Genomic DNA, 11,651 nt, shown 5'->3' on the forward strand with positions numbered 1-11,651 from the left:
AGGAACCACAGATGGCTTCAGTCCCCGCGTTGGACTGTAGAGCAGCACCATCTAGTGGAGAGGAGGTGAAGCTGTAACTTCTGTCGGGAGACTGAGCTGCTGAGTCGTTAGTTATTATCCACGTATAACCCCAGCATATCCAGGAAGTTGGCCACCCACACTGAGTCTGTTCCGTTACTGTTGCCAAGTGCAGGCAGCATAACAACATCAGAAAAGTTGCTTAGTTATTGAAGCTGAAGATTAAATCTGTCTCAAGTTTGCGTCATATGAGAGAGGTTGTATCATCTGAGTAATCCAGCTGTTATATAGTGGGACAAATAGATGGATAAAGGCTGCATATGTGATTTGAATGAGGTCACCCAGTCCTGCCTGGAACCAAATGTTGATGCTTCGTTTCTTATTCAAAAGTAAAAATGACAGAATATAGGGCACAACGATATGTATTGGCTGGGCGACCACCACGGAGAGGATGTTAATTACATTCTCTATGACACAGTATTGCCTAACCCTAACCCTAGCCCTAACCCTCAAGTACCCTTTATCTGTTTTATCCGTCATGTGCCTGCTGGGAAACTTTTGGACTTGTCATTCATGTGGATGTTACTTAGACATGTACTAGATCAGATGGGCAATGACAGTCAAAGGCAACACAGGACACCCTCAGAAGGTCCATGTCCATTCTCTGATGACATTAGATGATCAGCATTGCACAGCAGCTTCACCACATGTGAGAAACGTAATCTAAAATTCAGTGTCTTGTGTTTGCAGCGTGTTTGGCCACATCAGCTACAGGTCGGACTGGGAGCTGGTCAAAGTGGACTTCAGACAGTCCTTCACCCGTCAGTGCACCGAGTCCGACTATGAATCATGGCTACTGACAGACCTGCAGGTAATGCCAGATATTTTGTCACACTGGGTTCCGTTTGAGCTATGGGGAGTGGACATGTCATGAGTTATATTGCCCCCAGGGAGAGAAATGCATCATGGGCCAGGAGCGGACTTTCAGAAAGAGGAAGGATGCGGCGTTCTGCGTTAAAGGAAGAAGTTACACATCTACTCTCACCAATAAATCCTGCCAGTGCTCAGAGAAGGACTTCAACTGGTGAGTCGAACGTTTAGATACAAAGCTGTGCTCGAGCTCATATTACTCATTATGTGTCCTGTATATGTACTGTACTTTATATAGATATGAAATATATGATTCACTAAATACATAGCGGCAGAGCAACCACAATCATGGACTCAAAGGATAACGGTTGCTGTGTTACTTTTGATGCCTTCACTTTTTCTTGTGAATTATTGCCTAAAAACTAACCCTAACCCTAACCCTAATCCCAACCCTAACCCTAAACCCAACCCTAACTCTAATCCTCAAGCCTTTTCATCTGTCATATCTGTCATGTGTCTGTGTGCAGTGACTATGGTTTTGAGCGCTCACGGGTGGAGGGCGACCGCTGCTTTGCTGACTTCTGGCACGATCCAGATTCACCGCCTGAAGACTGCCATCAAGGACAAAACTACGAGTCCAGCACCGGGTTGGTGCACATCCATAAAAAACAATGTTTCAGTCTGTTCTTCTTAGCTCATACAACCTTAATCGTAAACCAGTCTTCACCCTATTTGTATGATTCATGTCATGAGGACTAGTTTTTGTCTCCCTTTGTTCCTACGAGAGAGGCCGCAAGCACATGACACAGTAGACCATCTTATACCCCCTCATTATGAGTCACGTAAAACTGGAAAGCAAGGGAGACACTGTATGGCTCATACCAAAAGTATTGTTCCAGTATGCAAGCCAGATTAAAACAAATGCAACATATTAAGTTCCAGACATAAGGTTAGTTTTGAAGAAACAACAGAGCTCTATACGCAACATTGGCCACAGCTCTGACTTGAATGCAAAAGTATCTCTGTCTGCCTCCACCATCATCCTCACACTCGCTCTGTCCTCTCTCGTATTCCAGTTACAGGAAGGTGATATCCGACATGTGCGAAGGGGGCCTAAACAAGCAGCAGAGTGTGAAACAACACAGCTGCCCCCTGCTCCCCCCCAGAGGACTACAGGTCGGCATAAAAGGCCAGATGCTGGCTGTGGCGCCCGGTGATGACATCACATTCATTGTACACCAAGAGCAGGTGGGATGAAAGCTGTTTTCTCTTTACTGGTTCGTTATTTGATCTGAATCAGGTGACTCTGATGCCGTTGTTCCTTCCTTTAGGGGGATACCAGCAGCACCAAGTACCAGGTGGACCTGGGCGACGGCGTTCGGGCAATTTACCAGAACTTGACGGTGACAGATGAACCCATCCAGCACCGCTACGAAAACCCGGGTGTTTACAAGGTCACAGTGAAGGCTGAAAACATGGCAGGGCACGATGAGGCCACCATGTACATCCAGGTCACAGGTCAGTCTTGCTCTTGGCCCATGGCTAACAACATCCTGTTACCAGACACTATGTCCATTCTCTGATGAGTCACAAAATTCTCTGATGAGTCACAACTGTTTTTTGTTGTTGTTGTTTTTGTTTCTTTCTTTCTTTTTAGGTTATACTTTCCACAATTCCAGAAATCATAACCATATTTCTTTGACCTAAATTTATGTTAACACCAACTAGAGAAGAAGTTGATGAAAACATCTTTTTCATCAACTGGTTCACTCATCTCTGATACGTCTGCTGTTAAGTTGTCAGCTCTGGGTCTTACTTCAGTTGTAACTTCTCATTACTTTCTTCTCAAGCAGATATGATTTCCCCAACACTCACTGTGCCTCCAAGCGCTGCTTTCTTTTTTTGGTAAAGCTAATAATGATGACTCCTGTGAGTGATTCACATCTTCACTTTCATCACAGCAACATTAAATTGGGTTTGCCTCAGATATTTTCTTATTTGAAATCACTTCATTTATCTGCCTTCGTCATGCACTTTTAGGACATACAAGGCACCATGTCCATCTTTTAGTGTTTTTATAGATGTCAATGTTTGTCCGTCTCGTGCAGCCCCTCTACAAGAAGTGCACCTGGAAGTGGTTCCTATTGCCGGAAGGAACCAAGAGGTCAATCTGACGGCGTTAGTTCTCCCCACTGAGGCAAACCTGACTGTCTTTTACTGGTGGATAGGAGACAGCCTTCGGGTAAAGGACACACTACAAATGTCACCTCACAACACTGACTGCAAAATGTCATACATGGAGATCAGTTAAAATCCCAAGCATATTATGAAGATGGTATTTCCAACACGGTGATCCAGCAGAAACATAGCCACAGTATTTATTTGATTTGTGAATTTGCTGCGGGGATGTGGGTGCATTTATTTAAACCTACCTGTTTTGGTCACCACCAAATCCAAGGAATCATTTCCGACATGTTAGCTGCTTTAGCTGCTACATTAAATTCTCACATTGTCTGCATACAGTTTGAAGCTATATCATCGGAATTCAGAGTAGCTGCCTAGTGCACCTGGAAATTAAGTGAAATTTTACAAGTCAGCCTGGAAGTCTTTACGCTTCCAGACTTTTCAGACACACCTTTTGTAACTAGCATTTCGTTCCACAGCCCGTGTTGACTCTGCAGAACAGCCTCCTGACTCGGTTCGCAGAGACCGGAGAGGTTTCAGTCACTGTCCAGGCCTCAAACGGCCGGTCCATGGTGCAGGAGACCAGAACTGTCCGAGTCTACGGTAAAAAAAGAAATAACATTTTCCTTATGAACGTATGCTGTGAATTACAGATATGTGAGAGTTTATCTTACTTAGTTCATATTTGGATGGTTGCCTTGAATCCTAAACATTTGAGCAAAGTTCTTTCTTGCCCTTTAGGTTTAATTTAATTCATGTTATCCTATTATTATTGTTGTTCGCTGCTTGCTGGAGCCTGTTCAAAGCTTTTAACAACCTCTTACTCTCTTCTCTTTAGCTATTCCTATAGTCTATGACTCATTCAGGCACAGTTGAGGCAAACCTCCTGCCTGACATTCTCTGCTGTTGCCATAAAATACTGTATGATCTCAGCTCTTGTTGTGTGTGAGAAAGTCAGAGGATGAAATATGTCAGATTTTTCTAAACAGATGTGCCTGTTTTATTTATAAGCTGTGAGCTTTTGTATCTTAAGAGAGTCAAAGAGTACTCTCTGCAGCACTACACTCTTGCAACATTTACAACTGCTATCCATTTCAGATAAAGTGGGGTATTTTAATTCAGTTCATACAGTTTCTCTGGTTTCTGTTGTTTGTGCGGGTGAAACTTCAGCATTACTCATTATGTAACACCTGTGACCTATTTCAGACCTCTGCACTGTTGATTATTCCTCTAGATAATTTCCAGATCATCCCCCTGAGCTTCAGCAGAGACCTGGACCGCTTCAATCCAAACATCCCAGAATGGAGGAACGACGTCGGCCATGTGGTCACCAAAATACTGGCTAAGGTAGGCGGATGAGGGGAAAGAAGCTTTGCTATCCTCTTCGGCCTTGCTTCTAGCCAGGCTAAAAATAGGCGACGGAGAGAGCTAAACGTGCTGCAATGCAAGAAAACACATGCAAAAAGACTCAAGACACAAGGAACGGGTCGTCAGTTTGAGAACGCATGTGTGGAAAATGCCTACAACATACAGATGAGCACTGAAAGACAGGATTTACCGTTAAATGTTACCTTTTGTACTTGTTATTGTAACATCCTGATCGCATCATCCCCTATAAGCCTTTTCATTAGCTTGTTAATAAATCTGATGACACAACACAATTAATTTGCAGATTTACGGCATTAATAACATTCTGACTGTCATCCAAAGCTTTTTCATCACTTCCAGCACATTTCTGTGTCTGCAGTTGTGAATATGTGCAAAGACTTTCATGTGTTGTATTAAGTTGCACTGCTTTCAGCTCATTCGGCAACCATAGAATTGCACAAATAAGAGAAAAACTAACAACTATTAAGTCCATTATTCAGTCTATTTTAGCTCTGGTGATTTAACCGATAAATGCTTCAATAAGGTCACCAGCTAATTACTTCAACTATTTAATGATGAGCAGGTAGCATCAACTATTAAAATTGTTGATAAGACCTAAAAAGCTTCACGGACCTGAAGCAAATTTAGTCCTCTGTGGGTCTGTCGATGCTAGAAAGCTTCTTTCTTATTCCTCAAATGCAGAAGAAGAGAAACTGATTAGCTCTAAGATGTGACTGACTTTTCAAACTCTGATCTCAGACCACAGGCGTACCTCAGGAGTCTCTGGTCACCGTGGTAAAACCAGGCCTCCCCACCTCAGCGGACCTGTACGTCCTCCCACAGGACACCACACCGGTCAAGAAGAGCATGTTTGTAGATAAGGTGCGGACAGCAGACACATTCAACGTTAAGACAACTTAAATCGCTTGTTTTTTTTAACATATATAATTTTTCTACCTGTAGCGAATTCCAGCCATTATGCAGGCCTTCAACGACAACAACGTCAGCTTTGTTGTGCGAGGAGGACTCCAAGTGATGGTGATGCTAGCTGATCCAAACTCAGGTATGCTTGTGTGTGCGTTATATACCGTACAGTGTGCTTTTTAAAGCGACCATTACGTATTTTTTAATGATAACCGCATGCTATTGGTTTATTTCCAACGACTAGGTCTAATTGCTAATGACTCAACAGCTGCAGCAACAGAGAATGGTGCGTTCATGAACCATCTACCTGCAGCTTTTCCCTGTGAACGCTCTAGCTTCAACTATGACTTCCATGTCAGCCTTTCCTGGTTTCCCACCAATTTTTTTTTTTTTTTAAATATGATCTCTTTCGATCTGATCCTGTCTGTGCCGTACTGATCTTTTTTTCCACCTGATAACCCTTCCTTGTGTTCGGAATGGTGGTGCTTTCTGTGGAGGGTTGAAATGTTTTTTGATATTTCTACCGCATTTTTCTGCCACTTCTGTCCCTTTGTTTCTGCTGTTTTTGACACAAGAGCTCTCTTTGTCCTCTGTAGACATATATATTTATTATTATAATTTTTTTAAAAATCTGTAATGTATTCTTCACTGGTGCACATGTGTGCTATTATCACTCCAGGCTACCACGGAGCAGCTGGGAGTCCAGGTGTTTGGGCTCTAGCAGTTATTTTCCTAATCAGCATCATTGCAACCGGCTCCTTCATCCTCTACAAGTTCAAAAGGTGAGCTATGTCATGTTTAAGGGCTGTGGCATGTTGGTCAGACTTCACAGAGAAGATCTAGCCATAATCAAATGCACTTAAATAAAATTAACAAAAGATGAACTAGTGTTTTCTTCAGTGTTCAGAATAAAACTTTTCTTCAAATATTGCCAATGTTTTTTTTGTGGCCTATGTTTCAGTTCAGTATTATGTTCTGTTCTCCAAATTGACATAATGTGATGATAATAAGATGTACCATATGTGGCAATATCAGAAGAAAGCGAAAAAGAAAGTTTTCTGTGATAACTTGTCATTTAAGAGGTCATATTTCCTGTGTTTTGGGTTGTAGCTGACCATGTTTCAGTACCACTTTCTAATTACCATTAAAACTAGGTTTGATCATAAACTAAATGGCCAATGAGTTTGATTTGTTAATATTTTGGACATTAGACATTATATACTGAACCATGTCTTAGTCTCTGAGAATCACTTGAAAACTGACCTCACGGTGAAGCAAGACGAAAAATTAGAACGTCCCCAAAATCCGTAGGTTTTGCCATCTTGTAAACATGAATGGGTCTGCCAAATTGTGTGGCAGTCCAATACCACTAGCCACCTCAGTGTGAAAGCTATATTTCTCACAGTGTGCAGTGTTGAATCCCACTCCTAATAGCTTGCATGTCATTTAATATACTGTGTGTGACACCTTGAGTAACTTGCATGATTTCTTTTCATATCAGTAATCCACCAGCAGCACCTCCTCAAGTCCCGAACACAAATATCCACCCAAAAGTCACTTGAATTTAAACATGCGGTCCAGAACTACAGCCCCGTCTTACCTAAACAACAAATCCCACAGTCCTTGGCTTAGGACTGAGGATGCCTATCCCCCGCTGTTTTTCAGGAAGCTTCCAGGCAGCCGCAACGTCTACGCCCAGATGCACAATGAGAAGGAGCAGGAGATGACTAGCCCCGTCAACCACAGCGAGGACACCCAGCACATCATCCAGGGAGAGGAGTTCATTGACGACGACCTGGACTCGCAGACTCTAGGTAACGCAGGAGGTAGCCCCGCCTTCCGTTCCCTTATCAGGACTACCACTAACCACTGCTACTAAAACCCAAGCCACTAACACCAGCAGCTAACACACACCAAGGTACTGGAGGACTTTCTCCTTTTCATCCTTATCACTGGTATTGCTTAAAGTATGAAAGATTTGCTATTAAGATCTTTAGTGTTGGTCACAGAGATGTTTTTTTCGGTCATCACCTGCATGACACACATGTCACCCATGTCAGAACTACTGTATCAGATGGTGTTTTTGCTCTGTGATGCCTTCACATTCACTACGAGGTGAAGTTTGAAAAGTTTCTGTATTATTGTGTTGTACTGGCTGATTATTTATGAATATTGTATAAGCCCATAAACCTCTTTAATTTGTCACAGAGTAGAGTGTATTGGGACATTTGCATTTCACCTCTTTATTTGGACAGAAATAAGTCCAGACATATGATACGATATGATACCGCTATGTACAATGACACGACACATACGACATGTTTGATATAATATGACATGATACGATATGACACAACACATTCGATACGTATGATGTCACGTGAAACATGCAATACAATACTATGTGATACGTATAATATCACACGACACGATATGTTATGACACATAGAATACAATACTATACGGTACGATACAATATGGTAATGAGGCACAGTATGACATGACATGATACATACAATATGATATGTACGATATGACACGGCACGTACAAAATGACACAACACATACAGTCCATTACAATACGTTACATACGTAACATATGATATGACTGAACACATGACGATATGATACTACTTGACACATATGATACAATAGTATACGTTACAATACAGTTCGTTATGTGCAATATATGTACAACGCGTATGATACATTACGATATGTCACGATACGATACAATACCATACGGTACGATACAATGTGATACAGTTATAGTGATACAGATACAGACACAGATATAGTTCTATTATGATACGTTACAACACAATGTCACGATATGATATGACAACACATACAACATGGACGATAAAACATGATACATACGATATGATACTACGTAACACATACAATATGACACATATGATACAATGCTATACGGTATGATACAATATGTAAGGTACGATATGACATGACACATAAGAAATTATATGTACAATATGACACAAGGTGATACGATACGAGTCAACATGTTATGTACAACATGTGACATGACACGACCTTAAGATACACTACTGTACATACTACACGATACGATACGACGCCTGTGCTTATGCCACCATTGAATCTATTTTATTTTTTTACTTAGGAATAGAGTTACTCTTTTTTTACCACTACATCACTCAGTGTGACCAACACTTTTCATCTTTAAGTGATACTATTTAGTTTTGCATGGATGCTAAGATGTTACAAAACATTCAAATGTGCCCTATGGAGGTTTTGACCATCAAATGGCGTATTAGGACTCCTGAGTCCAACTAATCCCAAAACAGTTCATCATTTACAAGGCAAAATCTGCCAAAGGTTGCTGGATCTTTACCTCGAACACTGTTCTATGTCGTTATAGTCCAACTTTTCCTAAATGTTAAGTGTTTTGGGGCAGTGAGCGGTAAGTGCAGATGGTATTAATGAAATAAAGCAAAGAGTATAGTGTTTCCAAGTAGAAAGCAAACATAGGTTAGTTGTGAGCTCCTTTTTAGCCCACGATATTCTGTGCATGTAAATAATGCAGGTGTCAAATGCTGAATCAATGATGAGAAGCGTTCAGGGCCTCAGGAATATGCAAATTTATTTTTTTTCTTGTTGTTGAGAAAACTCCACAGGGCACCTTTGAACCACAGTATGCCGTCATTTGACTTTTTGTTTGCTCATTCACTTGCCCTTGTCCTCTTTCCTCTTTCCCCGTCTCGTCGCCAGGCAACCATTCAGGTGTGGTCCTGAGCATCAACTCCAGAGAGCTACACAGTTACCTGACCAGCTGATGGCTGCCGTGGCAATGCTGATGAGCTAGCCCAGCCTAGCCGAGCTGGCTAACGAGCACAGGGACTCCACTCTGCCTTCCTCCTTCTCTCCCCCTTTTGTTCCTCCTTCTTCTTCCTCCTCCTCCTCCTCCTCTTCCTCCTTATCCTCCTTATCCTCCTCCTCATGGGACACTTTACCTCCGATCCACGGCCTCGTCAACCCTTCTGCTCCAGCTTTTCTGTGATCATGTGTGTGTGTCGGAGGGTTGTGTTTTTTCACAGCAGCACCGAGGATGAAGGACTTGACGGTTCATCTGTGTTTGTTAAAAAAAAAAAAGTCTGTGCATACATTGTCTGTCACTTAACCACACTTAAAATCTGCGAGCACGACTCACTGCACTGGTTTGAACCACTGAAGCCACTGAGGGTTTGCCCCCAGAGACTCAAGTGCTAAGACGTATTCTGTGCACTAAGACGACAAATGATCGGCGAGGGGGGAAAAAAAAAGAAAAAGATTTTGATTCTTTGATTCTCCCCTAATAGTTTTCTTTGTTTTGACTCCTCCACCCTACTACTCTCTCTTCAAAGGCAATAATAATCAGTGGAATGTAGGCTCTGATAAACCCTTGTGACTTTGCATATGAGCAGAATATGCATGCAAACACAAGAGGGCGGTGTTGCACTTTTTCTTGAATTTCCACTTGCAGGTACTAGAGCTGAGCTTCTTTGGGACATGCTATTCTTTTTTTTTTCTTCCCACGCGGCTTTTTAGTTTGCTTGTTTTTTTTTTCCCCAGCACCCTCGTGCGTTCACATCCCGACATTCTCGTTTTTTTTTTTTTTTTTCACACGTTCACGGAGGTTTGGAGCGCAGCGTCCAATCACCTTGGTCCGTCCCATGGTGCCTAAAAACGGCAGATCTGCTCAGTGACATTGTCTGTCGTCCAAGTCCTTTTGTTTCTTAAAAAAAAAAAGAAAAAAAAAGAACAGCGCGGCCCTTTTTCCCCCTTCACTCCTCTTCCTCCTCCTCCTCCTCCTCCTCCTCCTCCTCCTCTTCACACTTTCTACGTCAGAGCAGACTGGTTCCTCTGGAGACAAAGGTTGCCGTCATGGAGGGAAGGTGTAGTTGATATATTTTACTGTATCAGCCTATATTAGGCGTAGCCTGCGGTGGAATCATGTCTCCTTAAAGGTTTGGTTTGTCGTGTGTAAATGTGTAAATAATGAACAGTGATCTCCACTTTGTATATATATCCCCTTTGACTCGTGTGTGAGTGTTTTACACTGCTACCAAATTACACAGCGTTCTTTTTTCTTTTGTCTTTCTGCCACAGAGTTTCCTAAATCCGAACAAAGTCTCACTGTTTCCAGTTTGCTCACTGCCTGCGTCACTCATCTCTGTTTTTATTACTTTTTTTTCTGTGTGTGTAACTTCACAAATATGAATATTTTACTGTCTTCATTGTTTACTGGAAATCATTTCCGTGTCTTCTAAAGATACTCACAGCCACACAGTGACGGCATATATAATATAAATATATATATATGGGTATTTTTGATACACTTGTCGAGTTTTTTCCAGTATGTGTGAACACTGGTTGATGTTTCCGTTGCCTTTCGCTGAAGTCTTCTCGTTTGTTTTGATTGCACTGATGGTGTAGTTGCTGCCGCCGCGTGCCCGATGGCAGCTAAACAAGACTACAGACTCTGAATTCAAAGGTCTCTGGGACGACAGGGCCTTCACAGACTACCAACGCTACCATAAAACGCCGAGGCCAAACCTTTTGGTCCACCCAGACAGCGTTCACTCCTTCTGGTTTAAGCCCGCACTTCATCTTTTGTACATATTCTGCCCATGTTCAGCTTGTTCTTAGTTTCCTAGTGATGTGTCGTCATTGTGTCAATGTCCCCTCAAACAGAGGGGAACGTGGGGATTATGATATACCAATGTAATAGTCGAGGAGTTTCACGGATGATGGCACAGACAGTGTAATTTTGACCACGTTGTTTTTTAGATTTTTTTTGGGGGGGGGGGGTTTGGTTTTTTGTTTTTTACTCTTTTCTGCTGGTTTGTTTGGACCCTTGATTTCGCTATTAAAAACAATTGTGTGTCCTCATCAGGAAGCGTAGTGCACTACTCAACCTGCATCCTGGAATAAATCACTCCCATAACTTGGAACGTCTCTCTGGTTTGAATCTTCTCAGCTAAGTCCAGGGCCACCGGTGTTGCACCTGGAAGGTCAACGCTTGCTGAGCGGAAAACATATTTAGTACAGTTGGGTTCTTCCTCTTTCACTCCGTATGGAAAACTTTCTCATCTGGCTCCTCTTTCCACTTCAGGATGAATCCACTCATTCCTTTCTTTTCCAGTCTGTCCTGGAGCTGGAAGACACACATGCAATAGTTTTGTTTAATATTACTTAGATGCACGTCTGCACGGCTAGGTTACAATTCCTACTGAGCGCCAAGCATCACTCCAAATCTGAGGAAAAAA

At 42.2% G+C, this 11,651-nt stretch overlaps 1 protein-coding gene across 7 annotated transcripts in view; it reads left to right on the forward strand.

The window, feature by feature from the left end:
• Nucleotides 1–11,333, forward strand: part of sorcs2 (sortilin-related VPS10 domain containing receptor 2) — a 308,443-nt gene extending 297,110 nt beyond the window's left edge. Inside the window, exons 15-28 of one of the 7 annotated variants that reach the window (XM_047592596.1) lie at nucleotides 769–889; nucleotides 969–1,102; nucleotides 1,416–1,535; nucleotides 1,965–2,136; nucleotides 2,220–2,406; nucleotides 2,997–3,130; nucleotides 3,552–3,675; nucleotides 4,307–4,419; nucleotides 5,200–5,322; nucleotides 5,404–5,503; nucleotides 5,609–5,650; nucleotides 6,044–6,146; nucleotides 6,985–7,282; nucleotides 9,115–11,333. In XM_047592596.1, coding sequence (XP_047448552.1) covers nucleotides 769–889; nucleotides 969–1,102; nucleotides 1,416–1,535; nucleotides 1,965–2,136; nucleotides 2,220–2,406; nucleotides 2,997–3,130; nucleotides 3,552–3,675; nucleotides 4,307–4,419; nucleotides 5,200–5,322; nucleotides 5,404–5,503; nucleotides 5,609–5,650; nucleotides 6,044–6,146; nucleotides 6,985–7,243 — 1,732 coding nt within the window. In that variant the 3' untranslated portion in view covers nucleotides 7,244–7,282; nucleotides 9,115–11,333. The remainder of the gene's footprint in view (nucleotides 1–768; nucleotides 890–968; nucleotides 1,103–1,415; nucleotides 1,536–1,964; nucleotides 2,137–2,219; nucleotides 2,407–2,996; nucleotides 3,131–3,551; nucleotides 3,676–4,306; nucleotides 4,420–5,199; nucleotides 5,323–5,403; nucleotides 5,504–5,608; nucleotides 5,651–6,043; nucleotides 6,147–6,984; nucleotides 7,283–9,114) is intronic. The other 6 variants (XM_047592588.1, XM_047592604.1, XM_047592622.1 and 3 more) reach the window with 6 other exon arrangements.
• Nucleotides 11,334–11,651: the final 318 nt, after the last annotated feature.

This window comes from Mugil cephalus, chromosome 1, assembly GCF_022458985.1.
Source record: "Mugil cephalus isolate CIBA_MC_2020 chromosome 1, CIBA_Mcephalus_1.1, whole genome shotgun sequence".
NCBI lineage: Eukaryota > Metazoa > Chordata > Actinopteri > Mugiliformes > Mugilidae > Mugil > Mugil cephalus.